The sequence below is a fragment of the Tinamus guttatus genome, unplaced genomic scaffold (assembly GCF_059628265.1).
Source record: "Tinamus guttatus ecotype Peru unplaced genomic scaffold, ASM5962826v1 Tinamus_guttatus_pri_ptg000052l, whole genome shotgun sequence".
In the NCBI taxonomy this organism is placed as follows: Eukaryota; Metazoa; Chordata; class Aves; order Tinamiformes; family Tinamidae; genus Tinamus; species Tinamus guttatus.
Genome location: NW_028288586.1, coordinates 11,381,093 through 11,400,548, shown reverse-complemented (window position 1 = coordinate 11,400,548; position 19,456 = coordinate 11,381,093). Strand labels below are relative to the sequence as shown.

The 19,456-nt window shown below is 34.9% G+C and overlaps 1 protein-coding gene across 1 annotated transcript in view; it reads right to left on the bottom strand.

The window, feature by feature from the left end:
* The window catches only part of POLN (DNA polymerase nu), a 76,277-nt gene that overhangs the window by 44,436 nt on the left and 12,385 nt on the right, over nt 1-19,456 (bottom strand). Inside the window, exons 7-14 of the mRNA XM_088540064.1 lie at nt 17,271-17,359; nt 15,942-16,002; nt 15,453-15,517; nt 14,564-14,647; nt 13,998-14,087; nt 12,400-12,456; nt 11,615-11,668; nt 11,281-11,346 (exon numbers count right to left, since the gene is read on the bottom strand). Coding sequence (XP_088396190.1) covers nt 11,281-11,346; nt 11,615-11,668; nt 12,400-12,456; nt 13,998-14,087; nt 14,564-14,647; nt 15,453-15,517; nt 15,942-16,002; nt 17,271-17,359 — 566 coding nt within the window. The remainder of the gene's footprint in view (nt 1-11,280; nt 11,347-11,614; nt 11,669-12,399; nt 12,457-13,997; nt 14,088-14,563; nt 14,648-15,452; nt 15,518-15,941; nt 16,003-17,270; nt 17,360-19,456) is intronic.

The window sequence follows — 19,456 nt, the reverse complement described above, 5'->3', positions numbered from 1 at the left end:
CATGACAAGAAATAATGTGTATGGAGCTCAATTTTTGTAATTCCTTGCAATAAATTTGGAGATGTCTCAATTAGATGAACATAGTGATATTATGTAATACCAGCAAATTAAGAAGTTGGGAATAGTGATATGTAATTTCCAAATGAGAATGATCACCTTCTATGTAATTTTGAACTCAGAATCATTATTTTAAACTTACAAGCGCTGCAATCAAACTGTAAAAGCTATTGAAAGGGTAGTATTTTATCCATATTTAAAGTGGAAGCAAAAGAACAACTGTCCCAAAACAAAACAAGATCATTTCTAGTCTTAGTATCACAGTCAAAGATCCACAGTATATTAAAGTTGAACCTCTGCCACAATACCACGCACAGAGCTAGAAACCTACCACAATACACAATACTTTCACAGTGCAAGAAAATTAGGAACATGTCAAACCATTGACACCAAGTCTGCCACAGACAAAACAACTCCTTAAACATTTCATTCTTCAGTTTCTAGTAACATTTAAGAACACAGATGTATCAATGGTCACTGCAATGCCATAGTGCATGTTCTGCCGTACAGAACTATTTAATCTCTGCACAGAACTAATTCCCTTTGAAGAAAATGGGGAGGATCAATGCTTGGATAATATGCAATTTAAGCAGCAAGAGAAGCTAACAGGTTTTCAGGACTTTAGAAAATGAATTAATTTACCATGTGCCTGGACAGGAACATGGGAGTCCAATTTTACCCTTTTTGTGTGTGTGTGTGTGTCAATGTTTTAATTCTGACTTCAGTCAGAATTGGAATCTGTAAGAGAACATTTCACAGACTTTCTATTGACCTCTGTATTGGTATTGATATTTACGTAATAAGATTATTGTCAACACTCATTAAAGTTTACAGTTACTCCCATGAATTACTGCTCCTTAACCAATTAATTTCAAAATTCTGAAACTATACAAAGTGAAATGGATAAAAATATATTTTAAAATCTATCTTAATCTAAATATATATCTTAATCTAAAATATATCTACTATATAACCTCTGACTGGGCTAGAATCAAAGCACTCAATGGAATGAGACGATGGAAAGTCCCAGAAAGACTTTGGTTGCAATCCCAAGCAAGACGTTTATATGAATGATGCTTCTTGCATAATATTATATCACAGATTAAAGACTGATATAAATATTTTTGCAGATAGTATCAGTTGGCACATCATGTCTTAGAATGCAAGCTCTGAGGAAAGCTCTCTTTTCTTTTAAGATAAAAAAAGGAAAAGGTGAGAAACAACCATACTACAAAGCATTAGGAAAAAAAAAAAAAAAAGCCCTTCTGGGCAAAATTACTTAAAATCTCACTTGAAAAGGAGGGGAAAAAAGTGCAGCATAGAAGCAGGCATAAAATAAAATCAAATTCTTACATGCAAGCAATCATTTTTCCATTGTACATTTTTTTATATCATTTGCTAAAAGTCTAATTAAAAAGAAGCTGATGGACTCTTAATGTCTCTGTTAAAGTCCCACAACACAGCTTTCTCACTAAGCGTCAACTCTTGCAAACAGGATGCTCTAATGCACAAAGAAAGTAGTACTGAAGGAAAGCAGAGACATCACAGAAAGCAAGACATAACAAGTTCAACAACAATATAGAGTTCACAGTTTAAATATATTTACAGTCAGCTGAATTCTGTGTTCAGCCTTTTTGGTCTCCCAAGTTCTACAGCTACTTTTGAAATGTATTTTATCAATATAATTTTTATTTCTTTATTTATATTCTTTCAAAGGATTACAGGGTATGAATATGTGCTGGATATATTACCTTTGAAGACAGTAAGATTAAACATCTCATCATCATAGAGACTGGTGGCACATTTTCATTATTTCTTACTCTGTGTCAAATATAGTTGTTCATATTTTTGTTGTTAAAGCCCCCTTTCATTTGATACTTATTGATGCAGTTAATCAATATCTCTTCTTACTCCTCATATATATTTCTGTTACCTCCCTAGATAAAGATGCCTATGCATACACACAAAGGCAATATACATAAATCTATATTCTTTTTGACTAGAAAAATGGCTTTTATTAATCTACTGACTGTTGGATCTGCAATTTTTTGAAGCTATATGGAATATACCTGACTGCCTGAAGACCTACAAACTTCCAAAGCGTCACAAAAGAAAAAACGTAATTTACTGCAATAAATATGAATGCACAGAGAAGGCTACAGGCTTTCAAGGGACATTTGATTCTGCTGAATTTCTGCATTGATCCAGAGCCTATTTTAGAATCTTATTCAAAAATAGGAACAGAGATGAAGGATATTCACTGCAGTAAATATATCCATTCATAAATGTGAATGTGTTCTCATCAGGGAAGCTGAGAACTACCCAAGGAGATAACTGAACAGAAGCCTTTTCCCCTAGTTGTTGGCTGTCTTTGGTAAACTGTAACACACAGCCTTGTTGATGCAGCATCTAGTCCAGCAAAGCACAATGCCAAACTCTCCAGCAAAATGTCAGACCACAGTGCAAACAATATTGTTTTACTGAGGCTACCAATATCAGTAGAAAGCAAACTCTAATTGCATTTCTTATATGAAAGAATATTTACTGGGTTTGTGATCTTGTCAGATTCCGCTTCTCTAATGGAAGTTTCTTCAGGAATTGATTTTTTTTCCCCCTAATACTTAAGGAAAACCAAATTTTCTTTCCTGTCTGAAGAAAAATCATAGTAGCAAAATTCTATATAGATTTTTTTTAATTTTATGTACTCTACCTTTCTACTAAAAAAATATGAAGCATTAAAGATAAAAGGAGTTGTTCTTAGTATCATGTTCTCCAGAAAGTTTATGAAAATAATTAGGATATAACTGTTCTCTCCGAACAAAAGTTATTATACAAAATGAAACTCAAAAATATATATTTTTTAATTCATGGCAACTATTTGATGCCTAACACTGCATTGCTCCTAGAGCAGCACAGAACATTATTTGTTACAATGATAGTAGATTGGTAGTGACTCCTGTGAGCTTTATATTCCATATTCCCAAAGTTATTTCTTTTTATTCTTGCAGTGCTTTTTCCCCCCTTTTTCTTTAAAATTTCTCACTCTTTGTCTTTTGTGTATTGTCTTTTCTTGCTCTAAGTGGGACTGCATTTATTGGGAACCCTGTGAGAATAAACTGTGCTCTCACAGCTCAGTTAATTACTTAGAGAAGAAATGTAAGCACAGGTTCAGGGAGCTACTTCCTTAATCTTCAGCACTCTGCTTGCTCCTTTGTCAAAGGCCCAAGCTGCTGGAGGAATCGTGAGGAAAGCTGCACGTTGCTTAGCATAGTATTCTTGCAATGAAGAACAATGAGACTTTGGAGTCCTGAGGGCACCCCCAGCCTTAACGCATTCAATTTAACTGGCCTCTCCAAAGTAGGTGACAAGATACCTAGATGAAATTTACATAGCAGAAAAACAAGAAGTATATGATTTATCTTTTGGAAAATCCAAACTTTCAATTATTGTCCATAGTGGCATCTATTAACCACAAAGGAATAAACAAATATTTTGTATTAAGATTTCTAAAGGGAAATAATTTCAAGACAGTTTGAAGCTTTTTTTTTAAAAAAAAAAAAACTACAACATGTAGGTCTACAGAGATAATATGAAAATGAGTAAGGTCACCATAGCAATACCAGTTTTGTACATACACTCCCAGGCACTTCTTAACTTGTGTGCAATTGCCACCTAGTGGCTACTTAAAGATTAAAGACATATTTTCCTGACTCATCAGAACAACAGAATCATGTTGGTAAATATTCCTTAATTTTTGGTAATAGCTAAAGCTTTTCAGCAACTGCAGATGATTCAAAAGTAATGACTTTGGGTATAACACACTCTTTCCCCTGAACACAGAATTATCAGGGTTTTACATCTGTCAGTCAAATATGGGACTTAACTCACCAACTTCTGACAAGCTTATGAAGCTTTCAGGGTGAATACAAGAGAATATGAAGAAGAATTACTAAAAATACTTTTAGACATAAAAATACTTTTTAGACAGTTGGTCATGAAAAACGAATACTGTTTTTAACTACGACTAATTCCCTTTTGCTATATTCTTCCATAAGTAGAGCCTGTCAGTGATCTCAGGTAATAATAGCAAAGCGTAACATGAAGAATCATAGAAACAATAAGGTTGGAAGGGACCTTTGGAGATCATCTAGTTCGACGAGTAATAAATTGTTTTCAAAGGAAGAAAAAAAATTGACCTAAACTACTTTGTGGTTTGACATGTTCTAGGGCAAATTTTGACAAATGACAGGTTCAGCCCGGAGGCTTGGTTATATTCTGACAAGTAACTTGCACAGCAAGCAATAGTGTATATACTTGGCCTTCTGTGATTCTAACAAAGAGATAGACAATGATATTCAGAAGATAAGCTCAGTTAAATCAGTATTTACAAATATAAAAGACTCTCAAACGCGGATGTCAGCTGTACTCCAAAAAGATATGACTTGGTTTTGGTGAAAAAACAGTGCTAAGACTAAGAGATAACAACCCTCTGAGTACCCGTTAAAGCTAGTAAATGTTGCCTTAGTTGTATACCAGACTCAGTGGTATACTCCAACTTCAAAGTAAAAAGTTTCAAGGTAATATTGCCTAAAGGTAATATTGCCTACAACTACAGGACCTTAAAGCATATGGAAGATGACCAGGTTTCCAGACTGGAGTTTATTTTCGAAAGAAAGATCTAAAATGGTGCTCTGTATAAGGGTGAAATTCAGCATCCCAAACAAGATTATTCCACATACTAAGGAATTTACTGAGCATACGTAAGCAGAAAATTCCTCTTAAGGCTACAAAAGCCTCTGAAGAGGAGGCTGATTGAAGGAAGTCAAGGGAACCATAATCAATGTCTCTTTCTTCCCTCCTAGCAAGAAGTGTCAAATAGCACTTCAAACTCGGAAGATCCTACTCAGAAGATTTTCTTGAAGAGAAAGTAAACAAAGGGTTAGAAGAGTAGAGGAGGTCTTGCCTGTCTTCCAACACAGTGATTCCAGCTGAAGCAAGGGCAGAGGCCTGAAGCTGAATGGCACATGCCGGTCCTAGAAATCACCAAGGCTCAGGAAGAACTTGGTGCTGAAGACCCTGCAAGCGGTTCAACTATGTGTGTGTTGATCCTTTTGTGCAAACAGAAATTCAGATTCTCTGATATCCAAGCAGCTTAAAAAACACTTGCATATCCTCAGATTTTGGTCTGCAGCCCTGAGGACATATATCACAGCATGATTCACATCTATTCTGATAAATATTTCATTTTGTTCATATTGTCTTTTTGGAAAAGCTCCTGACACATTGTAGCATTTGCACCGGGTCCAGATGCTGTCTTGGAGCATCCTAGCTCGGCAGGGATTGTGCACAGAGCCACGGCAGCGGGGCTGCTAACAGCTACCTGCCACGTGCAGCAACATGACGCGCTCGAGCCTGCTCTTTGGCTCTGCAGTGTCCGTTAGTAAGGACGAAACCTTGGTGTTTCGGTACCCAAGGAGGGGTACCAACACATGGTGGATTTCAATTTTCCAAGCAGCATCAGAATTTGCTTACTATTTCCTTACACCTTCTGCAATATTCACTACAGTTAAAATCTGAACATGCTAGTTTTAGGCTTAGGACTGCAACAAATTCTCAAAAGGAATTCCATCTCTATTTCTCTATTTCTCCTATAGAAATAAGTCTGCTCTGTTTTTGTTGTTGAAGGCCTCATTTTGTTAGTTTTCCTCATTCCAGAACTATCATCGTCCTTGTAAAAAAATAAAAAATAAAAAAAATAATAAGTTTGACAGCTAGAAGAACAAGATAAAACAATTCACTTCTGAGAGTGTGAGAGAGAACATTATTTGTGCCTGTGATTTTTTTTTTTTTGAATTGTCTTCTATCAGCATAGGAAAGCATCAGTGCTTGCAGACTTAAAAGAGTGAATTTCTAAAAGTACCACTCAATGTTTCGTATGAAAAAAGAAATCTTTAAACAGAACTTCTAATCATGTAACCAACTCACAAGAAGTACCAACAGGAAACGTCTGTAAGAAATAGGCTATATCTATAATACAAAGATGAGAGGTGATTTCCTGCACGTTGCTGAAGATGCACTGCTTGAGCACTGTTTTACAGACGAGGACAGTGAAAATGAGCTCAGTAGGAGATGGACAGAGGTACAGGTACTCAGAGGTACAAGGACACAGGGGACAAGGACAGATGGCATTCTCAACTGTGAGGAACACAAACTCAGTCAGGAGCTGAAATGTGTTTGGATGAACCCTGGAAGAACAAAGACTGAGATTATAGATATTATCAGAATTACTTCACTTAAAAGAGCTTTTAATTTGTAAAGTAGTGAAAGGCACGTAGATAGCTAAGCACCACTCCTGCGGATCAAAGATGGTCCTAACTTTGTTTCTTGCTTGAGTCCTATTCAGGTTAGAGGAAAAAAAATGCAGTAATACTAGCTATACTCCATCATGGATTTCTAAACAGTGATCATTGTAGAGTTTTGGCTTTTACCTGCAGATCTTCTAACTCTGCATCACTGGCAGAAGCCTTTCAAGGACAAAATGAATCAGTATATACCTATTTACCTTAAAAAAGGCCATTCAAGAGCAGTAGGTGCTCAAGTGCTGGAAATTTAATTTATGAATAGTGTATTAAAATGTTGCATCTGAAAATCTGAATGGAACAAATGGAAGTATGCAGTGTCATCGTCTTGCTAGCACAACAGATCTTCACAGGAACTTTTTTCTCCATTTTCTAGAAGTCTAAGCTTCTCTGAAGAGCTTTTTTTGCCAGAAACTAAAGGAGAGTGGGAAGGAATTCAGCCTTCACAGTGAATATTTCATAATGCACTAAAAATACTTCAGCTCATATTACCCTGACTTGCATGGAAGCTTTCATTTTTGAGCTGCTAATTTTAAATACTCTTTACATTTCTACGCTGATTTTTAGCTTGTAGAAGAAATAACGATAGACTCCCTATCTTCGCTGCATTATGCAAGCATTTTTATGTTGATTTATGTATAGAAGCCAATTTATATTGCCTTCTTTTATAGTTCTATACTTCTTTAAATATCACACAAAACATAATTATACATAAAGATAACCCTAAATAGAAGAGAGGTTGTCTACATGATTGAACTCCCCCTATTACTACAGAATTACAGCTCAGATGACATTCCAAGATTTACCAAGCCAAACTTGCAAACATTATTCTATAAAAGGCAGTCTATGCACTGAATATACTAGATTCACCATAAGATTCAGAAGCACAAATGAATATGCTATACAAACCTACTGCAAGGTTGACACAATATAAATTTGTGGCATTAACAGTCTTGTCAACATGCTCATTCTTTCGTTTTTAAACGAAATTTCACTATATCACACACCGGAAAGCTGGGAGACGTGAGGAAGAAGGAGATGCTGTGCACGTGTGTGGGAGTGCTGGGGATGCAAAATCTGCGGGGATGGCAGCACGAGGGAGGTCAGGCTGAGGGAAGCAGATAGGCAGCATCTCATTCATATATAAATCATCAATCACAGGATAAACTATCCCGAAATTATATCTGAGTTTTATCTTGGAAGGAATTAGTCAACTCGCACCATAAAACAGCCCAGAAGGGAACTAATGCACCTATGCTGTGAACAGAGACTTCTACACACACCGATTAAAAATTAACTGACTGAACAGGCTCATTTTTGGTGGCAGTTATACAGGATGGTCTCTACTTCCAGAGATTTGTCTCTTTGGTTACAATTGAAACGAGTTGGATGGTTTATTTTTCCAAACACTGACAGTAGCAAACATTTTCTGACAAACAAGCATACAAATCTCTGGATACAATGCCAGAAGATACCTGGATCCGCTGGAGAGTTTGAGGTGTATTCAACATTTCAGGTTTCTTCAGGTCTTATTTTCAGCACGTGAATATTCACCTCTACTCTAGTTAGCTTCTCTAATGACATTCCTGCTTTCCGTATTAAAGTAATGGCTAATCTGCTTTTCTGGTTGATATATTATTTTATTTCTCAACCTTTTTAGACAAGCCGGTAAAAACAACTTTCGTTTCTACTAACGAACGGAAATGCTTTTATTTTTTTACCTGGCTTGAAGAAGTAAACCAGTTTGCTTATTATTAGCATGTCTTTTTGTCACTAAAAAGAAGAAAACGACCTTGAAGCCTACCTATCTATTCTTTCTAGTTTAATGATAGGAAAATCTTCCTAAGTACAGAAGTGTAAACTCATCAATAACATTTCAGTTCTCTGCTGAAGCCTATGGGAAAAAAATGGAATACAGAATATCTGACTGTGGTACAGAGGTTTACATCTTAAACCTAATTGTATCACATAGTTATATGCAATCTTTATATCTAGGATAGGACTCTCTTTTCAGTCTAGAAGAGGCTTTATCTTAATTGGCTTTATGCCTCACCACCTCTGTCATGACTTAGGTTTGCTTTAAAAGTTGAGAAGCTGTAACTGTGATATTTTATGGTAGGCTTGAAAAATAGGAATCAAATTTTTTATGAAAGTAATGAATATATTTAATAAGATAGTTCTTGACAAGCGATATAATAAAGGAGCATGCAAACGTAGACAAGACTAATATATTTATACAAAATAATTAAAAATATTCAAATAAGGAAGTTAATTAGCTGTTCCTTACAGTCACAGGCAATTCATAATAGAATGGAAAAACTAACTAGAATATGGTTACATTATTAAGTAATTTGATTGAAGAATTAAATGTTTATATTTAAGTTTCACATATGCCTATTCTCATGTAGTAGCAAACAGACACGATGCTAGGGCAGGAAATTACAATAGCAAATGCGCCCTGTTTAGTAGTGTACTATGTTCTTATCTACCATTTATTGTTATGGGTGAAAAACACATTAATTATGCAGAACATGTATAGCGCAGAGTAAGAAATCAGAAGAAATGAAGGATTCATTTAAACTAAAGCCAATGTTTGGTAGAAAAAAAAAAACTGTAAAGTTCTACCAAAAACAAACAACACCCTCTAAGTTGCTAAACACAGAAGTCAAAAAAATTCATGTGGAGAAGCCTTACTATTGAGAGTAGCCTGCTTAATACCAAAAACATACATCATATGTACATCAGATTATAGAATTGACAGGAAGGAGATGATAGAATGAAAAGGAAGTCTTGCTCTGTTGCTTATGTCTGGTCATTTCCCCTTAAGCCTGTAAAGTTAAATCCTTTTTAAGGTCTCCATTTAAGGTCTCTAAGCAAAAAGGGCAGTTATATCTATTATCTTTATCAAAACAATAAAAAAGCATCAAAAAAAGAAACCTTTCCTTAGAATCCCATCTCCCACTACCAGTGCAGCAAAAAGGAGAGTGGCATTCTAGTCTCATTTTATCTGATTTACATTATGTATGGTTGGCTTCAATCACTCTAACGAATTTTAAAACACTGAGCAGACATTCAGCTCAAATCTGACATACCATTGTGGTGAACGTAGAAATATCTACAATATTTATGATGTGGGGAAGAATGTGCCAATCTCTCATCACTAAGTAAAGTGCCTGGGCACAGCAGTTATGTCTTATATATCAATAAATTAGCCCTGTTCAGAAACAGATGGTATAAGTTCAATAAACACTTCACACAAAAGTGTAATGCCAATGTTTATAAATATCCAGCATTCCACGACTGACTGTAGCCGCATTATTCTGGAGAAAAACAATCTTTTGGAGAAGTAGAGTCCATGCTGTTCGTAGCATGACAGGCTAAAAGTCACCTCATAGCGTATGCGATCCCCGGGATGGCTGTCTGCTCAGCTCTGACTTGCAATATCTGTACATCAGATCAAAACATGTAGCAAACTGTGGCCTTCATGATCTGCTTTTGTGTTCTCTGCTGTCACTTCCCCAGTCTGGGTGCATAAGTGGGAGCAGCAATAATATTCCCCAATGTCACAGTTTATTCAGACTGTGTCACAGACAGTGTTTTTTACTCAGCACAAAGCATGAGCACTTCCTCTACATTTTTTGATGACAAACGGTGCACAAATACACACCATGAAGCGAAATCACCAGTACTGCAGAAAAACAGTGTGTCAGGACAAGATTTTGCCAGCAGCCCAAAACTCATCATATCAGTGAGGACTTGTGAGGAGCCTCAGGAGCTCCCATGGTGATTTACCCCAAAAATGAACAGTTAGTTTTAGCACCTAACTCCTAAACGGTGCTGCAAGTAACCATGATCTTGCACCTGAGACTGCAGAAAACTGCAATACCATCTGTATCCATGAGACTTCAGGCTAGCACCTGTACAAATTGCTAAGCAGGGCAGGGCCTGCACAGGCAAGAGCTAAACAGCACTTTTCAATCTAAGTTAACAGAAGAGCAGCCTCTCCAATTCTCACTAGCTTCATGAGTCAAGTTCTGCCCCCTCCAGCAGCCCTGAGACTCAAGTCCAGGGGTTCACGTGCAGTCCTGTCCAGGGGGCTGCCCACTCATCTGCACAGCTTTGGCTCCAAAATGCAAGTGAGACGCAAAGTGCTTCGCCAGGCTCGAAAAGAGCAGAAAAAAAACTCCTGAAATTCCAAGCAGAATGTTACAATAAAATACATTCACCCATGTACTTTAAAGGCCGCACTGGCAGAATCCAAAGTTTTTAGCTGTCCAGAAACTCAAGTAAAAGCTATTCCAGCCCCAAACAGCATTATATACAGCCAAAGCCACAAAAGGAAGCACAAAGCCTATATACCACAGCCCCACGTAGGCAGCTGGCAGGTTACTAAAGCAACAGCCCTGGGCTGCTATGCGGCATGAAGCTGAAGTCTAGAAGAAATCATCTTTTGGTTTGCTCCTGTTGCTCCTATTTCCTCCTATTTTTTTCTGGAAGCTGGTGAGCTTCCAGGGCTCACCAGTCCTTTACAGGGAAGAGTTTACATGCATCAGGAATCACTGTATATTTATTTATTTATTTGTCTATATATTCTGCAAAGATCTGGAGTCTGCATGGCTCACAGTCATACCCGCCCACTTTAGGTAAACCTCTGGTAAAGAATAATAAATTCTGATCAGGAAAAATAAAATATTCATAAAATTAATTAATACACTTTTTCAGTCTTCCATGTACATAAAATATTGCAATTATTAGAAGAAAACTGGAACAGAACATTTCATGATTTAAAAGCATGGCAATATTTTATATAAATAACATTATCTTATAAATCAAAAGTAAAATGTATATCTTTTAAAAGGCTCACCGGATGTTTGGCTGAAAGTCTGCCAGTCGCGGTTCCTGTCTGATTCCATGTAGAGGAAATAAATCCCTTTAAAGCAAATAAAGTAAAAATCAAAAGAAGAGTAGACATACATGGAATAGGGATATGTTTCTCTAAAGTTTAATTAATGCAAATATTAGTAATGAGTCACTGAAAATATTTGCAGTGATTTTGCAGCAACTGCAATGCCAACAAGAAATGTTTTATCATTTTTATACAAAAAAAACCCTAAACTGTAAATGCTGCTATTATTTCCTATCATTTTACGACTTCTTTGAAATAGCACATTTGACAGGCTGTGAGTTGTATTTTTTACCTTTTTCATGCATGTTAGTAGGCCGTCCACATAGGTTGATTTTATCTTATGGACCTAAATCACATAAACGTGAGATAAAAAGGCAAATTCTTATCCATAAATATGTAAGATTTTCAAAATAAGGATATTCTTCAAACACTTTTCTTTAGAAAAGGATACAAAAAGCTTTATTTTTGAAAATAATAGATGCATATTCATTAGTAGCTTTACCAGCTAAGTCAGGTGTCAAGTTATATCTCAAAGCCAGATCTATGCAGATGAATCAGCAAATGAATCAGAATTTACATTGTCAATGAATGACATAAAAGGTCTCTCAAAGCTCCACATTTTGCCTGTATCTTAGAAACATATCTACTGAAAACCCAAACATTAAGCAAAAGAGCAGACTAAGTAGATAGGTTGTTTTTTCAGGTGACAGAACTTCCTGAAAATGCAAACCTAACGAGGCATCTCCTTACTTTATTCAGTATATTTCCTTAGAGCTTAAAAAAAAATAGAAGATTTTATAGCACTAGACAAATTTAACAGCAAAGCTTTCCACATGCTTTTGCAACAGTGTTTTGCTAGCTACAGTTAATATAGTGCAAAACAGAAGTATATATTTTAAATTTAGAAACTCTTTTGAATATCTAAAACTTAAAAATTTTAATAAATATTTAATAAAATTAATAAATATTTAAATGAACTGAAATAACACCCTAGCCAATATTTTTTCACTTAGTTGTAAATATATTATTTCTTGGTTATTTTCGATTCAGCACAATATGTAAAAAAATACATCTCACCTGTCGGTATTCTAAAATTATCTTTGGCAATGGATGAAGATCTTGCAACTTATTTAACTGCAAAATAACAAATTTGAAGTACTTTTACACTTTACTGTTAACTGGTATTATTTAAGTATCTAAATCTAACCTCTAGATCACAGGTTTATTTTTCACATGTAAGTGAAAATGGCTCTGGTCAATAAATAAAATACAGAATCATTTTTGGAGGAAGAAATTCTCTCTCCAAAATGAATTGAATAAATAATGCACTAGAGAATAATGTTCTTACTGGAGGACTGGAGAGCATCCTTCCCTTCTAGCTTCTCAGAGAAGGATCAAAAAGTATATAGAGATAAAAAAAACTCTTCCACAAATTTCCACAAGGACATTGAAAACACAGGGGGTCATAAGGGGTTGTGGGGGGGGGGGGGCGGGTAGAGTGGAGCTTCTCTATTATTTTTTCTGTTTTTTTTTTCTCTATTCTTTCTTCTTTGCATGCTAAACAGCATCTACGTACAAGAAACATAATAACATAATAAAAGCACATTTTTAAAAAAGGAAAGAAACGGGATAATTTATTCTGTTTGTCCCATAATAGTCTGGGAGACTTTAAAAAAAAAAGTTGAAATTTCCAGATCCAAAACCCATAAAATTATGCATATTTCTGTTTAATATGCTTATAAATTGTCATAAAATATTATTAAGAATATTATTAAGAAAATATTAAGAAAAGAATATTATTAAGAAAAAGAACTAAACCAAAGACAGATTGGATATGTATCAATACAACAAAGATACCTGGAACTATGATAGATTAGGGTGTAAAAGAGACGGGCTTTTATCAAAAGAGATTTAAAAGGTGTTGCTCACTACCAGGGGGAGACAACATATTAATTAAGGTTTCAATTTGCTGTTTTTAATTAACCCAGCCTTAGCAATTGGCTAATAATAAATAATGCACTGAATTTGAAGGTACATTTATTTGATCTTTTGTGTAGGCATCATTTGTGTTGTAGGGGAGCAAGATTCCATCGCAGGTATGCAGATCTCACATCAAATATAACCCTCTGTTAATGAAGGCAATTGTCTCCACAGAAAAGGGAAAAAAAAAAAAAAAAAAAAGAGGAAAATCCATGCACGGGAAAGGTATAAAAGTGACAATTCCCAATTCAATTCACAGGTATTCGAACAGTTTATTGCCAGCTCCAAAACTGATGTAAGAGAATCCTTTCTACAGGCAGGACTAAACGTTGCATTAGAACAGACCTACCTGTAAAGTCATTGCAAAGTGTTATGAAATGCTAAGAACTGAATTCTAAGTAGTCTGAAAATATTTTCCTCTTTATTTCTGACAAATCTGTATATACTATAAAAGCTGTCATTATATATTAAGCCTGATAAATGTCAAGGGCAGCAGAATTCTTCTCTTACCATTCTCAATATATGCTAAGGTAGACAACCTCCCCTTCATTTACTGCATAAGTTAAGTAAATTTGATAAGTACAATACAAAAACAAATCCAGATGGGTAGGCAGACAAATGACCATTTCACTAGAGTGTAATACAGAACAACTTCTAAATTATGCATGAAGTTTAAAAGCCTCTCCCAATCTCACCACAGCTTCTGAGGTGGATTCAACTTGTTGTATCTCAGTTTTGGGAATTTTCTCACACAGAGTATGCAGTTTTAGCTTTTCAAATAATACCTATATTAGAAAAAAACATAAAAGAATAGTTTCAATGTTTCAAATACTGAAAGCATAATGGAACATCTCTGAACTTCAATTCCAGAAAACAGATTTCAAGGAGAATCTAGCTAATCATGCTTTAGCAGGGGGAGTGGACCTATGATCTCCAGAGGTCCCTTCCAATCACGACTAGCCTGTCATTCTGTGAAAACAGAACTGTAACAGAGAAAAAACACAGAATTGAAAAGATCAAATTATTATTTCATTTATTATCTGTAAAATTGGTGTATTTGCTAAAATCTTTCTGCTGTAAAGCAGTTTAAACACAGATTGGCCGACATTGCCAAATTTATGAAAAATGTTGTATCTTCCATTATAAACAGAAAAGACATTAATTTGTATGTAAAAAGAATCCTGAAGTTTTAATGACAGCTTTATGTGCTTTATAATTCTTCTTCAATAAAATTGCCTAATAATAGTAGCATAGACATTACCTCTCTGAGTTGACTACTGCTCGTCACAAGGAATTGCTCTCCAGCAACTTGATGGGCTTCCTGCTCAAGCTCTTTCAGTCGCATCTAGAAATTATTAATACCTCAGAGTTATTCTGCTCCTAGGTTAATAAGTATATTGAACTTCTGGTTACAAACTGGTACTTCCTAATGCATAATCATTGTGGGTTATCAACATTTATTTCAGTGCACTCTTCAAGCCATATTTCATCACAATCTGAGAAGATGATTTGCTGCAGTAGAAAGTACCAAAATTTGAAGGAAAATAATCTAGATTTTTCATGGACTAGGAAGGTCTGTCAGAAATTTAGCTATGCAAATTATTCTGGTAAACAGCTGGTGAGTCTGCCCGACCGCAAAGGTTACTTAGTTAGACTTCAAAAAAGCATATTCTTGTTATGCTAAAAAAAACGTGTTCCCTTGTACAAATTTAGAACTATAAGAACACATAACTTTAAAAGTGTTTTATGGGCAAAACATATATATGTGTATGTATATGTGTGTATATATATAATCAGCTATCTCTTCCCAGAAAGACAGTTACTGATAAATGTAAATTCAGAAATATTCACTAGGATTTCTATTCTACAACATACCTAATTTAAAAGAGGGTATGGATTTGGAAAGCATTCTTTGTATGGGGCAAGGCTGATGAAGTAAATATGTCTCTAACTTTTACAAATAAATACAGAATTATCCTAATATGCAGACTTCATTAGCTGTATTTATATTTATGTATAAAAAACTAAGAAACCCAAAACTTGTGTTGGAAAGCATGACAAAACAGAAGAGATTTCTTCTTTTTAATGCAGTTATTCTCTTCATACAGTCAGAAAAATTTTCCCAAGAAAAAAAGACCAATAAAATTTACCCCCAGAATTTCTGATGTTTTTTTCAGTTCTTGTTTGTTCACATGTATTTTATGTGTCTCCATCACTGTAAATACAAATATGCACTGAGAACAATTATATCATCTATTTTAAAAATCTGGGTATTGTTATATAATTAACTAAGCACTACAATGAGAAAGAAAAATTTAAGATTCTATTTTCTATTTGACATTGACTTGCTTGAGACCCTCATTAACTCGGCTGTGTCAAATTAAGTACTCAGAGCATGAATGATGTTTGCAATATTCAAGACAAAGTATGTAAATAGCTTGACCTTTAGAGGGATTTGTGACAAGACATTTAAATAAGTATTTACAGTTCATGCTTTTGATGTTACATCTGAAACTCACACAGGTATCAGGAGAATAAGGCAACATGTTGTATTCTAAGTTATAACTTTCTATTAAAACATGGTAAATAGGTGTGTGTGAAAATGGTTAAGATTCATATTTGCAACCAAACTTTCATACCTGCCAGAATTTTGATCAGTGGAAGCTCTAATGTCCAATATAATTTCCACAAACCTTGAACCTGTAAAGCAAGATGGAAACAAACTTATCAGTATCAAACAATGTTATTTAAAATATATATGTGTGTGTGTGTGTGTATGCGTTTGTGTGTGATTCTGTGAACCTATTTTCCAGCAAGCAGTATTTCATTTTTATATGACAAGATTGCTTGTGGAATAAAATATCACTTAGTATGTCTAAATATAGACCATTATATCATTTTTGTGGGAAAAGGTACAGGGACAGTAATAAAAAAAGTACACATCTCCTTTCTAAACAGTTTAATTTCAGAGTAAGTTCCATTATAATAGTGCCTTTTATCCTGCCTTTTTGTTTTTTCACTTGAACAATTAAGCAACGAGTCAATATGCATTATTTTATTGGCATTAGGAAGAAAAGAGTGACGAGCAATGTACGCTATTTCTTTATAAGAAAAGGCAAATCTTTTTTTCCCTCTAACAAAGCAATGGGGCAGCAGTTTTTCATCTGAAAACTCTTCCTGTAGCTTGGCTGTCCGTGCTTGTGTGCCTTTGGTGTTTCCCTGTTGCCTTCCTTTGCAGAATGTCTCAGCATACTGCCGGGTACGCTTAGACATACAGACTAGTGTCAAGAACACTAATACTCTTGTCAATATATCTCTGCCCTACGCTTGCTGTATCAATTTCAAAGAAAACTACTAGAATTTTATGATGTACCATCCACTAGAACTTGAACATGACTCTACATTCTGGTACTTTTCCAGCCATATGACTATAGGAAAAAAAGTTAAAGGAAAAAAAAAGGAAAAAAGAAAGGGCTAGAAAAATCATTGAAGTGCATTCTGAACTGCAGTAATGCTTAACACAATCTAGTGAAAGTTTTTGTCCCCAAGAAAAACACTTTGTAAATATTCTTATTTGTAAAAATATCCAGCTACATGATGTTTTAAGAAATAGGAAATAAAACATCATCCGATATATTTTCAAAATACTAAATGAAAATATAATCACAATACTCTAAACATTTCTTGTTCTTGGAATATTCATATAAATGTGTAAATTAACTGCTTATAGGAAAAACATATTCTCAAGATTAACCTCAAACTAAATAAATGCTTCCTTCTAGTAAAAAAAAAATACCAGATTTATTAGACATTATTTTAATGTTGACCAGAACTGTAAATCACTAATGTTTCAAAACTTCCATTTCACTCGCATGGAGATTCTGATCTCAATGAGGCACATAACTAATATTTTTTAGTTCATCTTACTACTGCAGAAATGATCAGAATTTCTGCTTTTCAAATCCTACCTGTAAGCCATGAGCAAGATCCATCATTACGTTGTAAAGTTTCTCCAAATGTAAACCTATGTTTTGATACTGAAAGAAAAGAATCAAGACTATTTCTTAACAAATTCATTCAGAATACTCTATGTTCTAAAAGAGATCAAATTGCATATTTTTCCATATTTGCCTCATATTAGATTTGGCATCTTAGAAATATTCTTAGAGCTGTGATAAACAAAACTCAGATGTACACAGAAATACAGAGATGAGCATTGAATATTTTATCTGTTCCATAATTTATATTCTGCACAAACTGAGTATGGAGAAATGGTACCCCTGTGCTACCTTTGATGTTCAAGCAAGAATTCTATTACTATTTCTAAAATAAGGAAAATCTGCTTGGCAGTTTCATTTCTGCTGGCAGTATTGCCTCCTTTCATGTCCTTTTCTACTGTTCCAGCAAGCCCAGAACCAAGAATGAAAGACACAGCAATGTGAGGTGCAGTGCAGTAGCATTTGCAGATCCCTGTGCATGACAGTTCAAGAGAAATCTATAAAAAATAGAATTGTAGGATGCCTAAGTTTACTATTTTGTTTGACAACATCAGCTTAATATACATCAGATGGAGGATCTGTTGGAGTTGAAATCAATAGTGAAGCCAATGGAATGTTCACCACTTCAGAAAATAAACCGATTAAAATTACTTATTCTCCCTCAAAATTGCTGGAGATTGACCTAGATTTGGCTACATACTTGATGAAATGGGTACTCCAAGATCATTTCTACTAAATTAACATAGGGAGAGTTGGAGCTCAACTTAAAATCTGCTTTCCACATGAATTTCATCTTTCTGTCAAGAATGGAAAACATGGATTGACAGGAAAACAAATGTCCATGAATTCCAATGGATGGCTTCCAAATTGAAAAAAACACCAAATCTGTTTCTTGGGCATTTTATAAGTAAGCTATCTTTGGGTTTGTCATTCATCCAATCTGTGTTTTAAAGCAATCCTAGTTGTCCTCAGCCCATTTTATTATTTCCATTCCTATCTTAGAGCTGACGGAGCATTAGGCTGACACTCTTCTGCTAGGAGCTGCAAAAAGTCTCTCTTTTTTCTATAGACCTCCACTTGTCCTCCAACTTCCTTGTCTTACTTCTTTCATTAAATATCTATAATTAGAAAATAAAATATAGTAATTAATTATAATTAATTACACAAATTATAAAATGTTGCAGCTTCATCAGCAAGCATTTCTGACCAGCATGGGAACTTGTTGACTCAACACGAATTTTTAAGAGAAGAGGGGAAGTGTCTACAGTAGCAGAAGTATGGGACACCCTTTGTACTTATGGGAAGTCGCAATTCATTCTAAAAACAGAACCGATAACTTGTGTATGGTGCCTCAAGTAGCAAAATATTAGCAAATAAGATCATACACAACTGTGATAATACACATGCCGATATATGCATCCCTCTTCCATTGTGCTTATATTGGGAGAGTAACTGGCTTTGGGTGCACCCTACCTCATTCTCCTTGATATCAACCACACAAGAATCCCCCTCTTGCCTAAAAAGGGTGTGTGAAAGCCCTTTTTATCCTTCTCCCTTCACTAGGGTAATCTATCTTTTTTAAAATGTTAACCTCCAACTGCAAGCTAGTCACTACTTAGAAGTTCCCCTTAATGGATCTTTTGAACACTAGCTTCAAGTGGTTTGGTTCTTAATTATTTGCCAAGCTCATTTTCTGCTCGTTTCAGTTATGATACTCTGCAGGACTGCAGTATGTGCCCATTCCCCTGAATTCCACTGCTAATAGGCAAAAAATATGCAACCACTTCTCCTTGTGTAAGTACGTTTTTGGTCAAAAAACTAGCAGACAGCAATGAATCTGCTTCAGTCTGAGCAGTTAAGTATTATTTTAATCTTTCTGCTACATCAAAACTTAATTTCTTGTTGCAAAAGTGCAGTGTCTCTGCACTTTTTTCATAATAAAATTCTACGTTTTGAGTTATCTTTACAGCTTTATTTTTTAACTTTTCTACTCTTAACTGATTCAAGTCCATCTTATTTGTACAGCTGATTGTTTGCTTTGAGCTACAAAAGTAAGCTTTTGCTAAACAACAAACTGTAATTTTCTGGTTAACAGAATTCTTTCAAATCTTAACATTTAAAGAGTAAAAAAAAGTGCAAAAAAACAAAGCATGCAT